A 24,656-nucleotide genomic window follows, 5' to 3' on the forward strand; every position below is an offset into this window, starting at 1 on the left:
TTAACACAAACAACATCCTGTGCTGGGAATCTCCCACTACAGTCCTCTCTCTGTTAGTGTGGTTTCCTCTCCGTCTCCTAGTAGTCCTAACTAGACCACAAAGAGTGAAGGTGACAACAGACAAGGCGGCCCTGTTCGGGGACTTGCATCAAAGTTCCAGAGAGGCAAAGCCATGCACCCCTCTTTCTATTACAGAACCAACTCTGCTCCAGTGTGACTTTCATCCTCTAATCAACACTTCCAGCATGGCCTCTGGGTTAAGGGCTGCCGTGTGACAACACACAACAGCTGAGCAAGGTCAGACTGTAAAATGTGAATGTGGAACGGATGGTTCGGTGCACAAACGTACACTGCAAGGCCATAAGGAAGACCTAACACGCACTCATATAAAGAGATTTGTTTAGACTCATCAGCAACTCTTTATGTGGGTAAAAGTAGTGAGGGATGGCCCGGAGTGGACCACAGGGGCCTGGTGTTAAGAGGTGGCTGTTCTCTTCGAGCCCACCTCTCTGGTCTCTGTTGTTTTTCCACTGCACTCTCCAGTCCAAGCATTCACTCACGCCCCACAGAACCCGCTGAGCTCTGGGAGTCAACAGCCACTCAGGGAATCTCTGGGAACTTAAAAATACTCACATCAGCAATTGTTCACTACACATTGCACAGTGCAAACTCACTCCATCCGACCCCCACCAACCTTTTATTTCCTCTGCGCACTTGGACGTTTACTTACACCACTTAATGGCTTTCCCAGACTGTGCTCGTTTGCCTTTGTTTAATCTCTTTTCTCTTATGCTTTTTTTGTCTGTTTCCTGCTGTTGAACACAAAATTGTCTTAATGGAAAACTTCAGAGGAATAGCCCTGCTTCAGAAAGGTGTGGTGGTGGTGGTGGGAGGGGGGGGGGGGGGGGGGGGGGGGGTTTCCTGGGTTAATGTTTTTGTGATAAGTCCAATTAGTTGTTGGAGAGATAAAATGACCTTCAAACGGAGCTGTGCTTGGAACCCCTGCTGAGTAAGAAACTCCAACCATCACATAGATGCTGTCCACTGATGTGACGAAGCTTTAATGCATTAATCTTCAGTCTCAGCTACACACTACAGCTACAAGTGTCTGTAAGCAGTGACTCAGGAGAGGAGTCGAGATATAACGGTAGTTGGGGTAAAGGCCCCACTCAGTAGCGTATTCATGGGCAATCAAAGGGTTCATTGTGGCTTACTACCCCTCTTACAACTTTAACTGAAGTGACGGAGCATGTTTCTCATGTGACTGTGCAGCGTTTCACTGAACCATTCAGAGGGGTGGAGGGAACCGCTGCGCAGACGTAACCTCACTTCCGGCTGGCAAAAACAACCTTGAATCACACAAATTGGTTAAAAAGACTGAGCAAATGCATACAAGCAGAGTTTCAAAAAGATTTCAGAATTTGGCAGCTTAAAAAAATTGTGACTAATAGGCCACATAAAAAAATCAGTTTTTTTAGGTGAGCTGCTGAAAGTTACTCTCCTGTGTCTCCTGTGTTACTGTCCTGTGTCTGAAGTCAAATAAGATACATCCATCCATCCATCTTCTAAGGCTTTTTCCCATTTCTGGGTCATGGAAATAAAATACAAAAAAATCTAAATATAAGCGAACTGAGGAGAACCTTTTCTTACAGGGTGTTGCTTAATGTTTCTCAATTGTCCTGAATTAAGACTTGTTTTAGGCAGTGGTGTATTTTTGCCCTTCATATATTAACCCAACGCATGTGTTTGAGAGCAGAAGATAAACTGCAGTGGACTGGGGGGAAAAGTAAAACTATCTATGTCGTTTTGAACTTAACAAAATCTGTCATACTTCAAGCATCACAAATGGATGTTTACCTCCTAAAACAACACAAATTAAAATCTAAATGAATTAAGCATTTTCTTAACAGTGTGAAATTTACTTAATCTTTCAGGCTTTTAGATTTGAATGTTGCATATTGGTATATGCATATATTATATATATGCATATATTGAAATAATCTCCCCAGATTTTTTATGTAGGAAACAGAGAAGTTCTGTGGCTGATCCTGCACTGTGAGCTTGTTGTACAAGAAAGAAATTCTCACTATGTGAACTATTTAACCATCGCATTATTCTTACACAACAATGACCTGGGAAAAGAATGAATTTGGGTTTGATGGCGATTAAAGCAAACTCCCTGGACAACTCACAAAAACAGAAGGGGATCAAACACAAACCCCATCTGAGTGAACATGCACTCCTCTTACGGGATTGTTGCCAGCTTGGTGGGTCCAACTGGTGTTGCAGCCCAATCACAAGGTCCAGACCACAGCCAAGACAGCCAGACTCGATTCATCTGGCCAAGGTTGCCTTGATCTGACCAGAGGGGCCAGCCAAGAAAAATACCACCAGACAATCCCTTTCACGCTTGACTTAAGGACAAAAATTCTCACAAGCCTTGTTCTTCTCATTAGAAAGAGCCGAGCATGAGTCTGCACTTATTAGTGATTGTTTGTTGACTAAGTCAATCAGGAAAAGGTCCTACGGTTTGATTAATGTTTACTTGTGTGCTTCTGACTACCATGGCTTACCCAGACAGCTGTGTAGTGAGCTGTCCCTGTTGGAGTCGGAGTGGGGGAAATCTTTTTTTTTTTTTTTTTTAACTCAGCTTAATGGGAAAGCAAGTCAAAGGGATACTTTCGACTTTTAAATTTTGACTCTCAATACTGAAATCGTCTCAAATATGATCTTTTACTTGGAGTGAAATGGGTCATTATGAATAGTGTGCATCTTTTTGCCTTTCAATCTTGTTTTCCTTGTAAGATTTAGGTCGGATAAGGAATGCAGTCTGATCTCACAGGAGCTAAGCAAATAACTCATGACTCTATTGTTAACTGCCCGCCCTTTGTGGCACACAGAGCTTTTTCAGCATGTGAGAGGGGCAGCAGAAATGAGATTAGTGGCATTCATATAGTCTACTTTGGGTGCAATGTGGGTCGGTATTGATTACACATTTTTACCAGACAATTGTGGTGCTGTGCATTCTCAATATGCATGTTCTCCTTAAACAATGCCCCTGGTGAAAAATTATGCACCTGTAAATCAAATGCTCCAGTTAAGTCCATCAGTGGCATTTACAGTTTAGTTGACCAGTGCTGCCCTCCCATGGCCAGTGAGGAAAATAACCCATAAAACACCCAAAAAAGCAGTGGTTACTGGGAAATGAAAACAAGTCTGTGAAATGTTTAAAACATTTACATACATACATACAATACAGTGGTGGTTGACTGGGTTGGTTCCAGTCATGTGTCTTGCTGTGCTGAAACATTTGACTGTTGTCTCGCTGTTTATTGTCCACACACTAGCAAGGTACTTAATTCTCCTAAAACAGAACAATAAAGCAAAGGTCAATTCTTGACAATACAAATCCAAAGTGATTATAAAAAACAAAACAAAACTTTTAGACAAGTTATGGGTTTTATTTTTTTTTCCTCACAAACAAAGTTTGTTTACAAAAAGAAACATCAAAAATAAAATTGTACCTATCTATTGCATGTCATGCTGGCAGTTGAACTACATGCAAAAAAAACAACAATAATAAGGACATTAATAATAATCATTACTGTACAAAAGAATGATGGGAAAGATATGAAGCCAAACATCATTTCAAAACCAAATGAAAAACACTTGTATTGGGGAAAAAGACTTCTATAAAATGGGTGTTTCTCTTTCCAGACAGAGTCATGTGTTTTTACATGAGACTTAAACCAGTGCACAAGACTCCAAAACCACCCGGGTAGAGAAGGTTGTGTGAAACTGCATAGAGGAAGAAAAAAGCTTCTCTGCCCTAAAGACAGAGGGGTTAAGAAATAAAGTGAACAAGAAATAGAATGGAAGAGTGAAGATGACTGCAGTGTGAATGCTTGAAACGCAGGCACACACGCCATCACAGACACAAGTAACCAATACATTTTGAAGCCCTTACAACACAAAATCATGCTTCAGCATCAATGTGAAAAATAATACAACACAGAAACTATGTGAAATTATCATTGAACCTACAACTTCTTCTGGAGATCCCTTAGATTGAGTTGCTGTTAAAAGTAATATCTGAGGTATATGGCTTCATCTCATCCATCAATTACACAACAATGTATGATTCCTGTTTTCACCAAAATGACAGCAGGAGGTGAAGATTCCCATGGCTTTCTTCAATCACAGAAATGCCAGGACCAGATCATGTCGCCAGAGACAGACTTTCCCAATTCATTTCCAAATACAGAGAGGATAGGGAAACATCACTGCTTTTATGTAAGACAACAGATGGGAGGGAGAGATGGTTGGTTGTGGCAGTAGATACGTATTTTCTTTACAGAAGTGTGTGAAAGAAGTACAAAAACTTACATGATATCTGACCATGGATGCAATTGTGATTATGAGAGAGTTAATCTGTGTCCCTTTGGTCTTCCAGTGCACTAAATTTATTACAAAACAATGAATGTTCCAAGATTTTAGGTCCCTTTTCTAATTGAGCAGTGCTTACAAACAAGGTAATTGAGCATCCTTTGTCAAAGTTGGTGGCATCTGTCGGCATCACATGGGCTGGTGTGCATGTTCGGTGTGTCTGTGAAGTAAAGGTTCTTGATAGGGTTCAGTCGGTGCTGACCTGCGTGACCTGCGCGTCAGCTGTCTGGTTGGTAGACTGAATGAACATTGGTTGGGTCAGCTCCTGTCCTGCTGGCATCGTCACCTGCTGAATCTGATACAACTGCTGTGAAACAAAAAGACAGGCAGAAAGGTTGAAGGTCTGTGTGTCGTTGAATTTTAATAGGACAACATAATATTAGAATTTTAATTGATCTTGGCTTGTGAAAAGGTCCCATTCAGCTTCCTTCTCGTATAAACGACATTTTATTTAAAAATTAATCAAAAATTTTATCTCATCTTGTTAAACTAACACTAATAAACATTAATTTTGTCTTGAAATATGCCACATAAATACGCCTTATTATTTTCATTATTATTATAATCATTGTAAGTGTTATTATTTTCTGACCAAATTCTATAATGTATTCATGTTTATATAATTACATTTCAGGCTAATTTAGACTTGTGCCAGGCTTTGTGTTATCTGAGGGAACATACTTGTCTGTAACTGTATCTTAGCCAGAGAAAGAGAAATTTTATCTAAATTAGGTTTGGATTAGATTGGATTAATCATATTTTCTTCCAAGCAGTACTTCTCTGACTCAGCTTCCACCTGGTAACCATGTAGCTTAAAATATCACTGTAATTTTTACATCTTTGACATTTAGGATATTTTTGGTTTTAATTGTTACCTGTCCATCAGTAAACTGGTTGAATTGCTGCTGTCCTTGCTGTACCTCTGTCTGTGTGATCTAAAAACAAAAAAGTGCAGTAAAATAAACAAATGAACAATTCAAATGTTTGCATATTGTCAGATTAGTTTTCTTAATTACCTGCTGGGTGTTGGCAAGAGTCTGAATCTGTCCTTGGACGACTTGCGCCCCAGAGACAGACTGGGCGAGACGGATGTATTGTAGTTGACCTGTATTTAGTTGCACCTGCAATTTATCAACACAAGGGGGAGACAGAGTTTGGTTAAGAGCAAAGGTCATTAGATAGCAGAGGTCACAGCCATTTTCCCCACTCAGTGAAAATAATTCCCTTTCCTCTGGTGAATCCTTAACTTTATTATTAACTTTACTTTGAAATGTATGTTTGATGGCTACCACCAGCTCATTTCTATTTACTAAATCTACCATGCAGTGCAGTCCCGTAGCCAAAGCCCAAGTCAATTCCTTTCCCTGGCTTGAACCTGATGTCCACTGCTTGATATCATCAATATTTCCCATTTCTTACCGGGATCTGCTGAATCTCTCCTGTGTTGGTGATGATCTGCTGCATGACCTGCATGGTCTGGCCCTGGGCTTGAGCAGTCTGAGCCTGACCCTGAGCTGCCGCAGCCTGGACAATCTGTACTTGTTGGCCCTCACCCACCTGCATGGCCACCGGCGCACTCTGATGGAGAAAAGGAAAGACAGAAGTAGCACATTAGTCATTGGATAACAACTGGTGCAGTCAAGTAGTTTAAGACTGACACAACAAGATCCAGGAAACCACTAACTTTGCTGGAATGTGACACATGAAGCGCTGGAAGCCTCAAATATTAAGCGTGTTAGAAGATCATCAGGTAAGAGCATAAGACATTCAGACATGTTGACAAGACAAGTTTCAAGACCTCTCTTTCTCAACTGTCTGTCACACTTTCCATGAAAGGCCACTTGATCTCATGCTGCGACCAACCTGACAGATCTTAGTCATCTGAGTAGCACAGATAGGTCACAGACAACAGGCTTTTAGGCCTAAGGCAACAAGCAATGGCCTGTGTGTGTGTGTGTGTGTGTGTGTGTGTGTGTGTGTGTGTGTGTGTGTCTGTGTGTGGTTAGTGAACATATAAATGAATGTGTGTTTACCGTGATGGGTGTGCCCTGTGATTGCACCTGCACTTGCTGTAACTGCTGCATGGTGGCACCTTGCAGCATCTGATGGCCGACAGAATTGAATGAAAAATCAGAAAGACACACAGTGAGAAAGCAGCGACAGCAACAACTTAACGTGAATGTAAGCATGTGTGGAGTGTATGCATAGAAAGCTTAAATGCTCACAAAGCAAACAGTGATATGTAAGCAGCAAATGACACTTTCAAGCATGGTTTCAACATGTACAACTAAACTAAAAAGCTTAGGGGAAATGACAAACATCAAGAATTAAAAATGAATGCATTTGCATCACATGCAATACTAACTAAAGTTTCCTACAGTAAGTGCTTGTAACAGAGTTGGGGAAGTGAGAAAAAAAAAAAAAACAACATAATTGGTACATTCACACAATGAGTAACATTGAATGTTTTGTACACAGATACACAAATAACAGATATGAAATGACATCTGCACCCATCACCTTCCAACTCAAATTTGTTTGTTTTTTTTCTATTATCTATTTACTATACTTTGTATTTCTGTGGGATTTCTTGCTAATACTGTACCCTTTCCACAGCGCAAATCTACTTTAAAAAGCATAACATGCCTGATGGAAACAGCATACTTGAAGACAAAGAGGGATAGCAGTGATGCAAATATATGCTGGGAGATAGAAAACCAGAAATCTTTTAGAAAGTCAAATTTAAACCTCTCACTGATTACATGAAGGTCCACCTTTTAAAGGCCTAGCTTGTGAATAAGTTACGAGGTCTACGTAAGTTAGTGCCAGAGTGTGACCTCCCAGCTCTCAGCAGGGACTGCACAGTTGCAGCACTGGTGAATCAGGGCAGGTCTAAATGACTATGACAGCTCAGCTAAAGGCAGTCTGCTGAAGCAGCACGAAAGCACAGCTACATGACAGGCAGAGACGTAGCTGCAGAGAGAAAGCGTTGGCACTTAGGAGCAAATGTAGCAGGAATGAGATCATTAGGAAAAACAACTGAACAGTGTTCCTAATTATGTGTATGTTATCTTACTATTTTGTGAAACATTGTGATCCTCTGTGTGTTTGTGTGTGAGGAACTGCATGTGGGTGGGGAGTCGGGGCTACATTAAGAAACAATTTGTGATTTCTACTTTTTGTTTCTTTCAGCTCATTTTTGTATATAGAGCACACTGCATTAATAAATAATAATAGTTGAGGGTTTTATAATTTATCTTAAAGGCCATGACTTCCCGCCCTCAAACCTCTTTTTTTTTTTTTTTTTTTACCGCATATAAAGTTGCAACACAGTGCTTACTTAACTATACACTGTGATGCTGTATGTATGTAGGTTTTATAGGGTTTATAAACTACAATACAGTAAAGAAATAAAAAGGGATTGGTAACACAAATTTCAGCCAGTTACAGTGCACCTTAACACAATTCTTATCAGCAAATGGAGGAAGAGGAAAAAACACTCCCTGAAAAAGTGCTCAATGTTTATTCTTCAGGGTTCGGGGTTATCCAGTGGGGGGCATGTCTTCTTGTTATGTGGGATGGGTGTGTTTTGAGGGGTTCAGTTACTCCTGCTGGTGGGAGAGTCATCATAGAACGAGCTAATACTAATATCAATATAGTCAGGCACAATGACCCCAGTAACAAGCCTTGTGCAGCGGGATACCAAAACCTGGGTGGAGTTTACAATGTGCTACTTTACACAACTGGAGAGAGGTAGTCATTTTACTTACTCTCACTCACACACTCACACACTCACACACTTACACACACACACACTTTCTGGAAGTTGAGTGCAGGACGTGTTGTCTGATAATCTCCAGAGCACAATGACTGCTTATTAGTACTTTGTGCTAGACAATCTCACCTGTCCTTGCTGTGATTGTGCGATGATGATCTGACCAGGCTGGATGGTCGTGGCTGCTTGTGCTCCAGGTTGTTGGCCTTGTTGTGATCCCTGCACTTGTACAGCTCCAGGCTGCTGTGCCAGTGTAAAGTAGTACTGCACCGGCTCAGCTGGAGCTACTGACTGACGCATTTCCTCCTAAAGATCACACAAACACAAATACACACACACACACAAACACGCACTATCAGTCTATTACATCTGCATGAATTATTTTTGTCGGTGTAACAGAGGAGAGGAGCAGCTCTGATAAATAACTAATGGGATGCGGCTGGGGAGGAGTAATGCAATCTGGATGTAAGATCCATTACAGGCATCATACTGGTCAATAGCATACAGTGCAGGGCTGGAGGCATGATGACTGAACTGACTCAACATGGTGATACGTTTCTACTCTGATCAGTAGGGAGCAATTTACCAAAAACAAATATCACACTTGCAATTCAAATAACTTAAAGTGAGATAACTAATAATCAGAAAGTTATTGATTGACATGTAGAAAAGTCCTCTCTATCCATCCTCTCACTGGGTCAGCCACACGAACGCAGTGTCAGAGTTTGTTGGGATTCAGTTTACTCAGCAGCAGATAACATGTTTGCTGGCATGGGGGTTGGAACCCTGGTCAAACAATTCTTACAATGTAGTCATCGGTGAACACTGACCTGTGTGGTGTTGCTTAATAACTGACTAATGAGCAGGGCTTCGTCTTGATGATGTTTCTCCATCACCAGAAGCGTAAACACCCCTCTCCCAGCTCCATGACAACACAGCTGAGAGTGTAGGATGTTTACATGCCTGGAGACAGTCTACTTGAAAACAAATTTAAATATCTGACTCCTCAATCTGGCATACACATTTTTTGCACAGATCATAAACCTCCTGCTTGAGAAAAACTTTAACACAATATACTGTTGTTAAATCAGTTCCTGGGAAGGAACTTGTTAAAACACAACATTACTAGTGACTATTGGCAACTAAATCAAGTAGTGTCATTGCTAAGGATACTGTTGGCTGTCAGAGGCAATAAGATGCTGCAAACATCTGACTGAAAGCCTTCATTGTCCAAACCCCAGCTTCCAGTCAAGGATGTTTACAGCCCCTCTAGATTGCCAACAATGGAAAGGGACCTGGGATGAAGACTGGAATGATTAGTCCTGCAGCCCAGGCCAACTTAAATGTGAAAGCAAATAATTTTTCAAATAACGCACACCAACTGTTCGCTTGTTACTGTGCCTACCTGCCGTTTAGGGGGCTTCAGGTCATCCCGAGGGACAATATCAATCAGGAAGTCAAACTGGTCAAACTTTGTTATTGCCATGGCAATGTCGTTCCTCTGTAAGCACAATAGAAACAGAGCATGATTAGGTCAGTCAATATATGCAGCAACTTAAATATGAACACGCCTCAAGAACGGTCGAACGTCTGAAAATAGCCACACAACAGGCTACTTTGGAATTGAAATGAAGTTCCTAGTATTATTAATATTTATATTAGTAATAGGTACTTGTTTTGACAACTAGACTCAAAGTAAAATGGCAAATGTTTAGAACAGAAACATTTAAGTTCATGGAAAATTGAACTGGCTACTGGCTACTCTTTTGACTATTTGATCACTATCAAGGAAAAAAACACACACATTTATATAAACAAATAACCAAGGAAATTGTTGACACATTAAATGATTGTTTAATGTGTAAGATTAATGAAGTTCAAATTTATTTCTTACTAACAAATAGAGGGCAAACAGATGAATAAAGCCAAGCAACCCAATATCACAATCATAACACAGAGAGAGAGATGGGTGAATATATACATTAGAATGATGTTTTATTATGAGTTCACACTCACTTTGCTACACACTTCCTATATCCACATCAGTGTAGGGTCTCTGTGGAATTTTCCACAGGCTATATGCTGTCAGGACCCCCCATTGTGGCCTTCCCTGCACGAGAAGCTATTTATAGTAGCTTGATTAATATCTGGTAACACCAGGTCACATCTACACTTGTTCTATTGATGAGCGTTGCTATGGTGACCCCAGCTGGCATGCCCTCTTCACAATAGGGCTCGGGCTCAGAGCCTGTATGGATGTGGAAACGTGAAAATGGAGGGCACCACTTTCCTCTCAGTGAAATAAAAAGATCACAAAGCTTGGAGGCGAAGCATCACAAGTACGACATTTGTCCTACGTGCTATCAAAAGTAATTAAGTAAAAAGTAAACATGTAAGCCTGCACAGTAGATGAAGTTTCTACATAAAGCGTAGCAGGTCCAGCAAGGGTTTCATGCTAAGAAAAAGAGAGACAGATGAAGCATGACCAGAGGAAAAGTAGTTCTTTAATTTTAGATTCCTCTTTTTTACCCCCCTTTTTCTACCTTCATTGGCATACACACAAATATCCACATGCTGCTAATCTCTCAGTGGTATGTGAATGGATAAAGAGGACTTAAGGGCTTTCATGTTCTGGTCTACAGTTTTCCCCTCTTGACATCCAGGTGAAACAAACTCTAGCCTGATTTTCCAAACTGCGCCCATCAGTGTTCACAACATCTCTGCTTCATTCCAGGGTCCATCTTATTCAAGTTTGAGACGGCAGAGCAAGCAAAATGGCACTGGAGGGAAAACTGGGTCACCAGTGCCCGTCTGGCTTTGCTTTCAAAGTCAATGGAGGGAAAAAGAATTAAACAGAGGGATAGTCTTCAAGGGAATGCTGGTATAGGGCTTATACGCATACAGAGACACTCAGTGAGTAGAAAGAAACAAAAACATTGGTTAAATGCAGGGGTGTAGGAGAAATCAAAGGGTTAAAAAGGTGGCATATTAAGGATAAGATGGAAGAAGTAGGAAAACAAAATCGAGACTGAGTAATGCATTTATCAGTAGTCATATGTCATAGCCCCAATAAAATAAGTAAGAGTGAAAAAATGGTTGAGTGAAGTTCAAAAATAAAAGGGCAGGTCATTCAGTTTGGAGTTTGTAATGTGTGATTTGATCAAAGTAACACATTTTGTACATCCCTCAAGGTGTACGAAAAACCAATCCACACAACTCATGCCTGTGTCTGACCTGTAACGTGCGCCTCTTGTTGTCCTCAGTGTGGATCCAAGCTCTGAGGGTGAGCTCTGTGATGAAGATCTGAGCTGCCTTGGCAAACAGGACTGGAGCCTCTGCACTGATCATCTGTAGAGAGATGGAATTACATTTGTTAGATACACCCACAGACTATTAAACTTCATTCACAGGAATCCAAAACACAACTCAAATACATTGTATGGCTAAGAAAGACCAGATTATTGTTTCAGTTTCAGTCAAAAAAAAGTTTTATATTCTTTTACAGTTTTAAGTAATCCTTAATCTTATTTCTGCGTTACCAATTTTTTGTCCAATCAATGGTAAGCTTAGCTATAAGTTCTACTTCTTTATATTGAGCGGCACTGATTTCTCAGATCAATTGTTGAAGTATATGGACATTTATTTGAAGCTTCATGGCCTTGAATTCCATACTACTCACATGTGCTTGCATGCATGTAGTAAAAGCTATTGTGTTGAGACTGACAGGACACAGATAGTGGTAGCTTGTGATCTCCTGATCTCGTCACCTCTATAATCTGCTGCTTAAAACCACAGGGACAGTGCTCTTGACACGACATATCCAAGCCACACATGGTCACATGTGAGCCTTTCTCCTCTGGAGACTATGAAAAGCTCAGTTTTATAATTTAACATAATGAGTGGAAAATAATTGCTCCTCCATTACTGCCGTCAAAGTGTCCTTAAAGGGATTGATATGAATTATAATGAGACCAATTTGTGGTGCGTTGTTATTTACTGTATTTGCTGTTAGGGTTGACAACTTGTAGCAATGTTCATTCATTCATTCATCTTCAACTGCTTATCCGTCTACGGGCCAGGGGGTGCTGGAGCCAATCCCGGATAACATTGGGCGAGGGGGTCCATTGCAGGGCCAACACACAGAGACAGACAGAGACAAACAGCCACTCACACTCACACTGACACTCAGACCTACAGACAATTTAGAGTTGCCAATTAACCCAAACATGATGTCTTTGGGTGGTGGGAGGAAACCTACACAGGCATGGGGAGAACATGTAAACTCTGCACACCCGCGACCTTCTTGTTGTGGGGCTACAGTGCTACCCACAATGCCACTGTGCTGCCAGTGCAGCAATGTTAAATGATTTGAAAAGTCAATAGGCAGCTAATATCTGAAACCACCTTCTAATCTTCTAATGGCTGCAATATCAGTTATGTACTTTGACTTAATGATGGTTGATTTTTGCAATATGCACATAGTTAACATGTTTTGATGGTAATCCGTTTGATATAAATAATGGACTTCTCATCAACAGGCACTGCTAAATGTGCAACAGCTGATAAAATTTTTCATTATAATATAATCTGTGGTGTTGAGTCCAGCAGGCACTGAGTGTTCTGGGGAATAAGGACAAACTGAGGAAATTATCCTTTATGGCTTTAAATGATCAAAATGTAGGCTGTCCATATAGTCCAGCTATATAAAATTAGTGTCGCCAAGATTTCCTCCCAATAACTACCTACTTTTGCCCAGTCTTACCTTCAAGTGAACCTTTCTCTTCAGTAATTTGGGGTAGAAAGTGGCACTTCAATTTGTGGTACAACATCAACAATATCTTAGCTCTCATTAGTCATTTATCTAGATTCTTACTTTGACATCTTCATCCAGCTTCATGATTTTCTTGATTCGAGCCAGAGGCAACTCCTGCACGCGGAAATCCTTCTGAAAATAATTGGTGTCCACACAAAATAGAGCGTAAGAAAAATATGTTTTAGCATTTATCTCTCCATGAACCACTGAATTGCTGTGTTACATTGCCATCTCTGATCTGTTTAAGTGGGTGTAACATACCACAGTCAGGTTCCTGATCTCCTCCATGACACGAGGCCAGAAGGACTGTAGGGTTTGCTGGGCATCGCTGCCCCCAGCTCCGAATGCGTCTGCAGACATCCTCTATTCTGCTGCGTGAAGAGATAACCATGAGGAGAAAGAAAGTGGCAAAATGTTAATTGTAAGAAGACTAAGAAAATATGACGTGACGATTCAGAGACAATGGAAACAGGTCATTCATTTAGAAAAAAGACAGGACACAGACCACGGTGTCAGTGGAACCCAGGTCTGGACTGCCAAAGCTCTTCCCATGTGTCACAACCACATATCCTGTCATAGCCTATAATTATAATACAGTGAAATCTAAAATAAAGCACCAATGGGCTTCTATTCGTGTCCTTGTGTTGACATGTCCAAAACCCACCACCAGACTAGCTCCACACTCCCTGATTATGAATGGCTCCATCACCTTTGGCCCATAGCTGGAGCTCATCTGCAAACACAAGCACATCATGTGCAAATCAATTGCTGGTGGTGACCCCACTCACTGAGGACACGTGTGTTTGTGTCATACAGAGGTTCGTCTCCTGACTACAGCTGACTCCTATTAGAAATAAAGCAACTGTTATACATGCATGCAGATGTTAAAAACTGTGCTTCTACAAGGGGTCTCCTGGTTGTAAGAGGATCCATCAGGTTACTATGGCATTCCAGGAATCTGCTGGGGGAATACTGGCCTGCCTGTCTGAGCATGCACAGCTTGGAGTATCTGGAATTCACTCTTTCACTCTCACTTTTCTCCCTACTTCAGTAAGTTTAGCAGAAGGGAACGAAAAAGGGAGACGTGGGGGGGGGCAGAACAAGAGATGAGTGTATGTGGCTACTCAAGAGAGACGGAGTGTGTTGATGTGTTGGTGAGGGAGGGGTAGTGCCTTGTCCAGTTCACCATTAATCCAGCACTGAGACAAAGTGTCAACGGTTTTAACAGGAGGACGTAAGAGACAGACAGGGCCGTAGTCAGACTGCTGTGCAAACTAGCTATGTGGGTCAAACAAGACAGAAAGAGGGAGATACAGCGAGAAAGAGAGAGATATAACAGTACAAAGAAAAAGAGTGTTCGGAGGAAGGTGTGTGTGTGGGTGGGGGGTGTCTCCTCTTTATCTTCTCTCTTTTTTCTCTCACTCTGGGCCAACAACCATGAATGGCTACAGCTCAGGTCCAGCTGACAGGCCATTACAATAGAAAAAGAGCTTTTCAAACACCCCATCCAGAGTCCTCCTGTTGGTTCTGTTACAGCCGTGTTGTATGAGATTGCTTTGACTCGGGGTCCAGGTCAGTTCCTTTAGTGGTACCAGTTAAGTGCATTGTAAATATTTTACACCAATAAATCACTAATTCATAATGCAAACCCTGTACCTGATTGATTTTTGACACGAAACATCGCTTTCTCTGGCCTTTGTACAAGTTCCTGAGTAATATGGAAGAAGCACTGCTGCACCCGGTTGTGTCAGTCAATATTCCACAGTGAGTAACCTAAATCAATGAGACAGAATGGCAGCGGGGAGGGGGGCTTTATATAAATCAATCAGGCTGCTCGCTTGTAGCTATCACAAGCCAGGCTGCTGATTGACCTTGACAATGTCTCCCCTTCTGTCTGATGCTCCAGTGTCCAGTTGCATTTCAAGGTTGATTGAAATCCTGCAGTCACTAGAACAATCCCAGCATTCCATGCAGCAAGAATGACTGATGGGAAGTGTAGTTTTCCTCCTCCTACAGATGGGTGGCATGACCTCGGCCAGTTCTTTCACAGTCTCTGTGTTCTTTACAGCACTATGACCATGCAAAATAGACAGATAAAATTAAGAGCAATGAGAGCCATTTGTTTTTTTGGCTAAACGGCACTTTACCATCTGTATCAGCACTTAATCTTGTGATCACTTTGAACAACACAACCTTGTGTATTTTCCTGTGTACTGTCCGCCAGCTTGTGTGGCTCTCTCCAAGTGGTAAAGCGATAAGAATAATTAGGATTTTCACTTAACGGCATTACAGACGACCATCAGGCCAATTACCATGGTAACAACAATAAGGTCCATGGGAACTTAGAAGGATATACATTAAAACAGCAAATGATTCAATTGATAAAAAGATGAGTAAACCACACAGACCACCTCAACTACCTCATACATACCCTATTTCTCTTAAACTGCTTTTAATTTCAACAGAGAGAGAGAGACATTATTAAATCACGTACAGCCCAGCCCCCTCACTCTGACCAAGTGACCTTCAATTTAAATATACAACCATGCACTAACCACAGCAGCAGGATGAGGGGGAGTCAAATGAGAAAGCAAGTGTGATGAGAGGCAGGCTGAAGTGTGAGTGGGGGAAAAAAGAGAGAGAACATATGTGAGAGAGAAGGGCTAAGTATCAACATGCCCTCAAGTGTTGATCCTCCAAGCCACCGTGTTCAACCTACAGTATGCCAATATTACCATATTTCCCAAGGCTTTGCATCAATGGAAAGTTTGTGTGGGAGGATGCTGATGTCTGACACGAATACTGAACATAATATCTTCTGCTGACTTTAGGCAACAATTTATATGGTCTGGGTTTAGTCAAATAAACACTGGGACTATCCACTGCACAAAAAAAAATCAATTTTGAAACTTCCAAAAAGCTAATAAATGTCAGCATTATAAAACTTATAATGGTCCGACGATTGATACAGACAACTATAGAAAGCCAGCATGAAGCCAGCTGCTTTTATGTGCAGTGAAAACTACCTTCAGCACTCTGACTAATAGCCAATGCTCAAGTACTTATTTCATAGAAATCTGTAGTAAAGAATTTGTTAAAACTTGGTTGGTTCACTCACTACCTGTTGTCAGCATTGGAAGTGAAGGGTCTAGAAATGCTGTGAACACACTCAGCTTCCATATGAGCTTGTTTTTCTTGTTAATGCAGAGGACCATTCTGTTCAACTTCATCTATCGTGAATTATCATAAGCTGTAACTGTATGCTACATTAGGGTACACTGTGTTGTTCTGCACTGTGCATCTCTCCTCTTCCCTGCGGTTCTGTTGTCCTTCATCAGGTCATTGAGAAAGAGAGATGCCGGTGTTGGGTTTCCTGGGAACTCTGCTCTGTGAATGTGTATCTCAGAGGACAAATGTGATGTCTGCACTTTGTTGACATTGTCCAACACGACTTGATCTTCCTCATTCCGCAGCTCAACATCTCTATTCCTGTCTCTTCTGCAGAGCTTTCCATCTCTCTCTGTCACTATGTGCATTTCTCTCTTCCTGCCTTACTTACTTTCACCTGATCCCCCTTCTTCCAACTTCCCTAGGAAAGTCAATGTTGCTCTGCTTGCAGCAGCTGAATCAGCGCTAATGTTGTTCTTGCAGCTCAGTTTCTCGTCTCTCCACTTTCTGTCTCATCCTTTTCTCCCTCCCTCCTCTGCTCACTTGCTGGCACGTCACATCAAGTGGCCACTCACAGCAACATCGGCAACTTGCTTCAACTCTGGCATCACACTATTTTATGAGAGCCTTCAATTCACCTGCAAATAAACCTGACTGGACCATGGATGAGTACAGGCAGAAAGGCTTCAGGCCGGATAAACAACAAGATAGTATCACTTAACCATGTGCCTATTTATTTGTTCATTAAGGGCAAGTCTTTCTGTCTCGCAAGTCCACACATAAGTTTCACTGTGAAAGAGAGTACATTTGAGGAAATTACCTAATTGCTCTTTAGTTAAGGTGAAATGTTTCGCAGTAAATTCCCCCTTAATCACCTCATAATTTATATTTGAGTGAGGTTAATTTTGCTGAGTGTAGTGGATAGGTAATGAGACAAGGCAGTTCAGACAACCTGAAGGCCTATTTGAGGCAGAGCAGTGAAATTCTCCCTGAGGTGTTTCAGTATCACATTGTTGCTGTGGTGAAGAAGAGCTCTTTACACTCAGCAGGGATGACACTTCACATCGCATTGGGAGGAGCTGACTTACACAAAAGCAGAGTGACTATTAGTGTACCAAATTTTTCGTTAAATGCTAAACGCTTTTTGGCAAACATAATTTCCATTAAGTGACAGTTCTTAAACTCTGATCAAGAAATGTGTTAACTGATTGGTGTAAGCATTATGTTACCGTGTCTGATTGATGAGAAAGTATGACACTGATGCTGTTTGTAAGTGTAAACAAAAAAAAGTCACTATTCACTACTGTAGTTTTTTTAGAGCTGTAAATAATTGTCTAGATGGTTGTTTAAAATACACTTCAGGCAAATTTTAAGTGCCTGTTAAGAACTGGCGGTTGTTCACAAAAATGAATAAAATTGATGGAAATTGTGATGACAAACATTAGAGCAAAGGCATGGCAAAGTGGAGTAAATGAAAGAGACATAGTTGATTCGTTTCCCAACATAGTATGACCTCCAAGTAACCTTCCACATGACTACTCTTCATGTTTAATATAGTTAAAAAATCCAGTTGGGCAAACATGAAGTCTGTAGCCATATGGACCAGAAACATTCATTTTAAATATACGTAATACAAAATACATTTTTGAATGATATCAAACCAATTGTGGGATGAGTGTACACTGACTAGCATTTAGCCTGAGGTCAGTTTTCCATGTGCTGTTGTGAGAAACTGCAGAACAGGCAGTTCTGCATGAAGGTCAACAAAGGTAGATGTTTGATAGTTTGTAACCGGCCCCCTAAGAAGCGAATGCAGCAGTTTATATTACCCTAAACCACGATATATCATTCAACCACTGACAGTGTAAGATTAGGCATTGACTATGGCAGTTTTACTCCGTTCCAGTGTACCCAGACAAATGGAATAAATACAGCCAAGGTAACAAATGCCATTCTAACGGATTGACAGCCATAAATCAAAGATGGCATATATATAATTCCTTAATAATTTCAGCATTCACCTTGATGAACCTAATCACAAATGCCATACAGACTGGCATGGTTACAACATGCAGGGTAAATGATCTACTCATGCTAAACAAAAAAAAGAAGAAGTTCCCAGTCAGAAATTACAGATTAACTACTGGGAAGCACACAGCATTTTCACAGATGTTGGTGCAAATATTTTGTGATTTAAAAAAACAACAACTTGAAAAACAGGCTTATAATGACAGACATGTTCACTGTGACCTGCAGCATAACATCTCTCTGGTATGGCAGGACTGATCCAACCAACCAAACAGTCCTACAAACTTTGCCCTTGGTTCTGCTTCAAGCCAACTCCAGGAAGTGCTAGTCACTGATCTCCCAAGGTCATTCAACAGAGGAGAGAAACCAGAGAGGGAGGAGGGAGGGAGAGAGAGAGGGAGATGAAAGAGGGAAGGGGAGGGACAGGGGGAGGATAGAAATGGACACGTTTTTCAACTTTCACTGCAGCACTTATGTGACCCTAGTGTTTCAGGCTGTGTACTTTTTAAGAAGCTTAATGAAAACATACTTAAATTAGCAGCTATGTTCAGTATCCTCCTTTGAGTTTCACTTCTCATCACTCGCTATATGTTTCCTTCTCACCACTGACAAGAGAGACTGCAGGGAGCCAATCTCACATTCCTGTGACCTTCATCCAATGCTAGGCCCAGTCCCTGGCGTCAAAGTAGGCAGGGCTAAAGGTACCTGCATATTACATGCTGGAGCACAGCTGACTTCCCCTGGCTGACCATGCGCACTGTCTTTACCGATACTGTACACATGTATAAACATGGGGGGGGCAAGGGCAACCAGGGCAAAAGTAAATCCGCATGGGTGATAAGGTGAAAGGCCTAGCTATGTCTAAGTGGTTTGCGTGTGCCTTTTACTCTTTTCTCTCCCAATGTCCCTATGGTACAGCATAGGGCACAAATGATATTCAAATCTCATGCAGACAGCAGCCAGCCCTGGGATTTGGCAGCAAGGGCTTCAACTTAAGAGTTATTTTTAGTCTCCCTCTCTCAGTCTCTCGCACACCCTCTCTTTCTCTCTCTCTCTCTTTCCCCAACGGGACTTTGTTTTGTCAAAGGCGCCAATGAAAACTTTCAATTAGGCAGCACAGGAAAGGAAAAGGAATCAGCGACAGGTGAGAGGCATCCTCAAACGATTCCATCAGAAGACATCAGATCAAACTATTACCCTCTCCTGCCCCTGAAGCTGACAAACTGACAGTCTGTCCCATCTGGATGTCTGGCACTGCCAGGAAGGGTGCCTGAGGGGTCCAGAGGTCACTCCAACCAGCTGCATTACCACCCCTGGATGTCCCTAACACCAACAGTGACAACAGTCCTGAGAGATATTCTCGAAGAGTCCTCCATATATGAAAAGATCTTCTTTCAATGTGGATGCCATCTTTGCTGCTCAGCTATGCGTCATTGAGTGGCACAAACCAATAAACAAGAACATTAATTGGAAAGCGGTGTCCAGACAAGTGCTGTGGTAAAAGGCCTCCAGGATGTCTATGCCACCAGGACAGTGAAGCACATCTGAGTGAAGAGTCAAAGTTGGGCAGCACTTCCATGTAGCAATAACAGGACACTGAGGATGTTTCAAAGTGTCTGTGTGGTAGTCCAAAGTGAAAACACAAGTGACAGGCAACAGGATAAACCAACTTACATACAACTAGTTCTTGTCCTTTAAGAATTTAACTAAACACAAAAAAGCAACATGAAGAACAATCATAGGCTTTCTTTAACCACAGTCCATTCTCTAAAAAGCAATGCTATACGAAAGTGACAGCTGAAGGACGTGAATAACAAACTGACACATACACACACACAGAAAATGCCTAAGAACGATCTTCCAAGGACAGTACTACAGGACAGGAAAGGGAGGGAACTGAGGACAGCTGTAAAGGACGAACACAGTCTCATCACTGCAGAGCATGATGGAGAGAGTAGGCATCAGAAAGTGAACCGTATGTATTCCGAATTTCTAAGTCTAACTTGACAAGACTTCTCTGTATGTGTTTGTTTTCAGCGATCAGACTTACCCCTGTGCCCTTCATGGTGAACGATCTGCCCTGGTGGAGCAGAGCTGAATAGAGGGAAACAGATAGCACCGTTCAAGTCTCCTTAGGAGCAGCAGCAGCAGGAAGAAGAGGCACAGAGGTTGACAGAAAAACTCTCTCAAGCTCCTTCACTTCCTCCAGTTCACTGATCGTATCAACAGACAAAAGGCACCCTGGCTCCACTGGACGGATTTAAAAAGGCTCTCAGCCCGGACACAGGGACGAGCAAACCCCCCCTGCTACTACCCCTCCCCCTTCTCTCTCCCACTCTCCCTTTACATATTGCCCTGTCTCCTTCAACAGCCCCCCAGCGTCCTCCTCCTGCCTATACATGCAGCCCCGTCTCTCCTGTTTCTCTTCTGACCAAGTCCTGTCAACTTGCTGACCTTCTGTACTCTTCTGCCTTTTTTGCTCTCTAACCCCTCTCCCCCCCGTCTCTAGCCAGTGACCTGAGCGTTTGTCTTTGAGCTGACCCCTGGCTCGGCATAGAGAACAGGGCAAGAGGGAATAGAAAGCCAGCACAGCAGCAGGCAGGAGAGCAACAGCAGGCAAACAGTACAGCGGCACTCCCGACTCGCAGACAAAAATCTCTAGGCTCCTTCCCCTTTAACATTCAAGAGTAATCAATCTAACATGCTACATGATACTCAAACCCCGCCTCAGACCCGGCTCCCAACTCAGCCTAACAGTTGCACCCAGTGAGAAGGCAGGATCCTCCTATGCCATTGGATCCTGCACACACCAATCAGCTTTGACACATCCCCTGTTCCTCCCCTTTCCTCCACCCAACCCCCTTTTACCGACAGCCAACTTCCTGCTCTAAGTTACCTTGAGCTGCAGGATAGGGGTCAGGGAAAAGAAAAGAGGAAGAGAAAGTAAAGAGGAGACTAGGTGAAAAAGAGCAGATAAAGTTGTGGAAAGCTCTTCAGGGAGTGTGCGAGGGTGTGCTCGTAGCAGCTTGCCTCAGCATGGTTTGTCCTCGGGCCTTCCCTGCTTCTCCTGCTGCAGGACAGATGAGAAAGGTTCCCCGGGCTGCTCTCTGACAACTGCTCTCTGCTTATTTACAATGTCAAACTAAATGTCTCCCTCTGCCCCGCCTCCACTCTGCCACTACAGGCTGACAGCACAATGATGCAGGCAGCCACGCTGGCCCTCACTGGTTAGTGGAAGTGCCAGAATAGATGCCGCATGTTGCATCCACATGATTTAAAGTACAAAAGCATACTAGGCAGACTCCTGTCTCATGCGTGTGCAGAGGCACACAAGCACATCTACACACACGCACACGTTTTGTCCTTGCTTTCTCATTCATCCTTGCTCACAGCCACAGGTACACTGCAAATATCTAGCTTCTAACCAACCTGCTTGTTATGAGATTCACTGGACTCTTAATATTATGCTAACAGAGGAATAAAAATATCTACATTTATGCTCACTGATTATTCTTTCAGAATATTAATAATTAAATTTGACTTTATTCAACAAAATCCCTAGAATCATGGAAACATTCACTTATGAAGACTTCTACAACCACAACATGAAACCAATTAAACCATCATTTTGGTGTTAATCAAATGTACACAAAAACTAAATCCTGAATCTTTACAAAGCTTTGCACAAAAAGAAAAAGAATCAGCTAATTGATGAAGACCCATGGAAGAGAAGGAATAAACAGTGCATCTGATTCTCATCCTGTTTGTGGATAAACACCACTTAAGAGATATGGGTGAAAGTCAGTAAACAAAGAGATTGTTGTCTTGACCAAAAAAAAAAAAAAAAAAACTACACTCACAGCAAGTTCCACAATTTAACAATCCTAAAAAAAGACACACACATCACCAATGTCATGCAATGTCCTTCTTGTGCACTCGCCATTTTAATGTCCATACTTTTTACACAGTAACCTTTCTTGGAGCAGCACATTAGGATATTGCTGCTCATGTGCAACATTTATGGTCTATAATGCAGCATTAGTAATTCCACATCAAGACATGTAAGCCTTAGTGTTTATGTGTTAAGAAGGAATATAAACCGAAGGTTTGATAGTAATGACATTTTGGTTAAAGTAGCTTTTGAATTTATGCAAAGGGTGATGATATTAAGTGAAGCTTCATTTTGCATATTACTGCAAATCCTAACAGTAGTGAGGAGCACAAGCTTAAAAGAGAGCAAACCTGCCCCATCAATGAAAAACATAGAGGGGGAGGGGAACCGGAAGGATGAGAGAAGGACAGAAAGGAGAGTTGTTACAGGATGGGAGGGGTAGAACAAGTGGAGAGAGGGCGAGAGAACAAGATAGAGACTCAGGAGAAACAAAAGCTAAATGTTCCCTTTTCTATTTTAGTGAGGAGCATGGGGACTAGAGCAGGGACTAGAACAGGTACGATAGCGATCCAGTTAATGATTAGAATGGAACTGCACAAAGATTTCTCTCTCTAGCTTGGCTTCCACGCCAGAGCAGTTCTATTTGTATGTGCATCCTTGCTACCCAAACTGCCACAGCAATGACACCTGGCAAGGTCACCATAAAAATGAGACCTTCCCATGACCCATGCTGGCCAAAGCAGGGACGTGTTTGCTCTCACTGACACTGTTTAGAGATAAACATCCACCTGCCAGACTTTAGGTTTGATATATACACAGTGCCCTCCGGGTAGTAAGGCCACATTATACTTGTTCCCTGATATCAGAATGAACTGTGTCCAGGAACTGCAGGTATGATGCAACTGTTATTTTGAGCATGTGTGCACAGAGGACAAGCAAGTAAACATATGTGAATATATATTTAAGTAAAATAAGCCGTGGGAATGAACTGCAAGACAGGATCTGTCTCAGTTGCTAGATATGAGTGGACAAAACCTCCAACATCATTCGAACACTAATACAACATTGAGGTTGTACTTTTTTCTGTGCATTTTAATTATAAAAGGACATTTCTGACGAGTTAAAAGCACTTGGTTTGTTTTTTTTATGTTAAAAGGAGAGCTCAGATTAAATGCATGTGCAGTTTCTTGGTGAAGGGCTTGACAGCCTAATGTGGTGCAATTTAAAGTTATTTTAATGATTAAAGCCTCACACGGTAAATGCATTCAGTTTGAATGGGAACAGAACCGATGCTAACACTGACCAGTGACCACATGGACACACGCTTCGTATAATATTAGGCATTTAAACTGGAAACAGGGCGACTTTAACTGGGTGGCTTTATTATATATTATGGGCCGGTTAGGTCCACAAAGTAGCTAGCCGGTATGCAAAAAACTAATGAACATCGCACGGTAACAGTGGAAGTCCGTAATTATCGGCTAATTGGTTAAAATATACACACACATATATAAATACAAAAATGCTTAAATGCGCAACACCGATGTAAAAGATAACCAGCTTATCACGTATGACAGCAAGCCGACACACACTTAGCAGTCGTAGCTAGTGTTATGGTGGTGGTCACTGTTGAAAGGGACTTGTGCTAACGTTAGTGAAGTTAATGTTAGCTTATAGGAGAGCTCACTGGTGGCTGCACGGGCGACCATCGGCGGTGCGTAATTTTAATCACCACAGGACAACGCGTCCTGCCATCAAATGAAAGTTTGCAAAGCTTTCCAAAGCTAGGAAGAAGCAGCCTAACCAATAAAGACAACGTTTGGATCTGTCCTTCAGACCAATCAAACCTCGGACTAGATTCCACCAATCAAGGTTTTTAGGGCTAAGTTCGTTCTGCAACTGGTGCCATTCGGGGTCGGGTAGAAATGGCCAGTTCCTCTGACAATCACTAAGACGGGAGCCAAAATGGCGGACAGAGCGCTTCAGTTTCGTGACCACCCGTGATCCCTTCAGCGGGCCACCAATAAGCGCCTCAGAGAGCGGGGAGGGAAATGGCGCCTATGTTCATCTTCCAAAACAATCGTCTATTGGTCAAGAACAGCAAATGAAAAAAAGTGAACTAATTGCACCCAATTCCACCCAAGACGCACTCCTTTCTTGTTACCATGTCACACCCAAAAGGAATATTAATTTCTTACTCACTTTGTTTAACGGGTTCGAAGTGAAGTCCTGCTCAGCGTATTATTTATTTTATTTAGCTAGCAAGGGGAAACAAGATGGCTGCTATTCGAACCGGAAAGAGTTGGACGGCGCGAACGTGATGACGTCGCTGCTGCGTTCCGTGAGTAACCCCGCCAGTCTCCGTCCGTTTTTTATTCAATTCGTTAAGTTGAGTTTTTGTTTTTTAATCAGCCCATTTAGCCTGCAGATGTAACGAGACACACCGAGATATTAGAAATCCACAGACTACAATGATTCAAACTCTCATGTAGCACTTAACATGCTCAATCTGAATGCCGCTGATAACGTTCTGT

The 24,656-nt window shown here is 42.0% G+C and overlaps 1 protein-coding gene across 7 annotated transcripts; it reads right to left on the reverse strand.

Moving 5' to 3' along the window:
- Positions 1-3,425: 3,425 nt before the first annotated feature.
- Positions 3,426-24,420, reverse strand: nfyc (nuclear transcription factor Y, gamma). Of its 7 annotated transcripts, none has more exons than XM_029513829.1 (11): positions 24,325-24,420; positions 13,296-13,405; positions 13,095-13,163; positions 11,456-11,569; positions 9,627-9,722; positions 8,351-8,527; positions 6,480-6,548; positions 5,866-6,024; positions 5,463-5,567; positions 5,322-5,381; positions 3,426-4,753 (listed from the first exon to the last, which is right to left on the reverse strand). In XM_029513829.1, exons 2-11 carry the CDS (start codon positions 13,392-13,394, stop codon positions 4,634-4,636), a joined length of 1,068 nt encoding a protein of 355 aa, XP_029369689.1. In that variant the 5' UTR covers positions 13,395-13,405; positions 24,325-24,420; the 3' UTR covers positions 3,426-4,633. The 7 variants fall into 7 exon arrangements, with proteins under 7 accessions (XP_029369689.1, XP_029369686.1, XP_029369685.1 ...); XM_029513826.1 differs by lacking the exon at positions 24,325-24,420 and adding an exon at positions 21,261-21,383; XM_029513825.1 differs by lacking the exon at positions 24,325-24,420 and adding an exon at positions 21,261-21,382 and having other exon boundaries at positions 13,095-13,166.
- Positions 24,421-24,656: the final 236 nt, after the last annotated feature.

Source organism: Echeneis naucrates, chromosome 11 (assembly GCF_900963305.1).
Source record: "Echeneis naucrates chromosome 11, fEcheNa1.1, whole genome shotgun sequence".
Lineage (NCBI taxonomy): Eukaryota > Metazoa > Chordata > Actinopteri > Carangiformes > Echeneidae > Echeneis > Echeneis naucrates.

Excerpts from the sequence above, each read along its gene's own strand:
- nfyc (XM_029513825.1), bottom strand. The coding sequence starts at position 13,394 with ATGTCTGCAGACGCATTCGGAGCTGGGGGCAGCGATGCCCAGCAAACC. Across the intron at positions 6,549-8,350 it reads CACAATCACAGCAAGGACAG|ATGCTGCAAGGTGCCACCAT; the intron begins GTGAGATTGTCT and ends GTCGGCCATCAG. Across the intron at positions 6,025-6,479 it reads CACAGGGCACACCCATCACG|AGTGCGCCGGTGGCCATGCA; the intron begins GTAAACACACAT and ends TTTCTCCATCAG.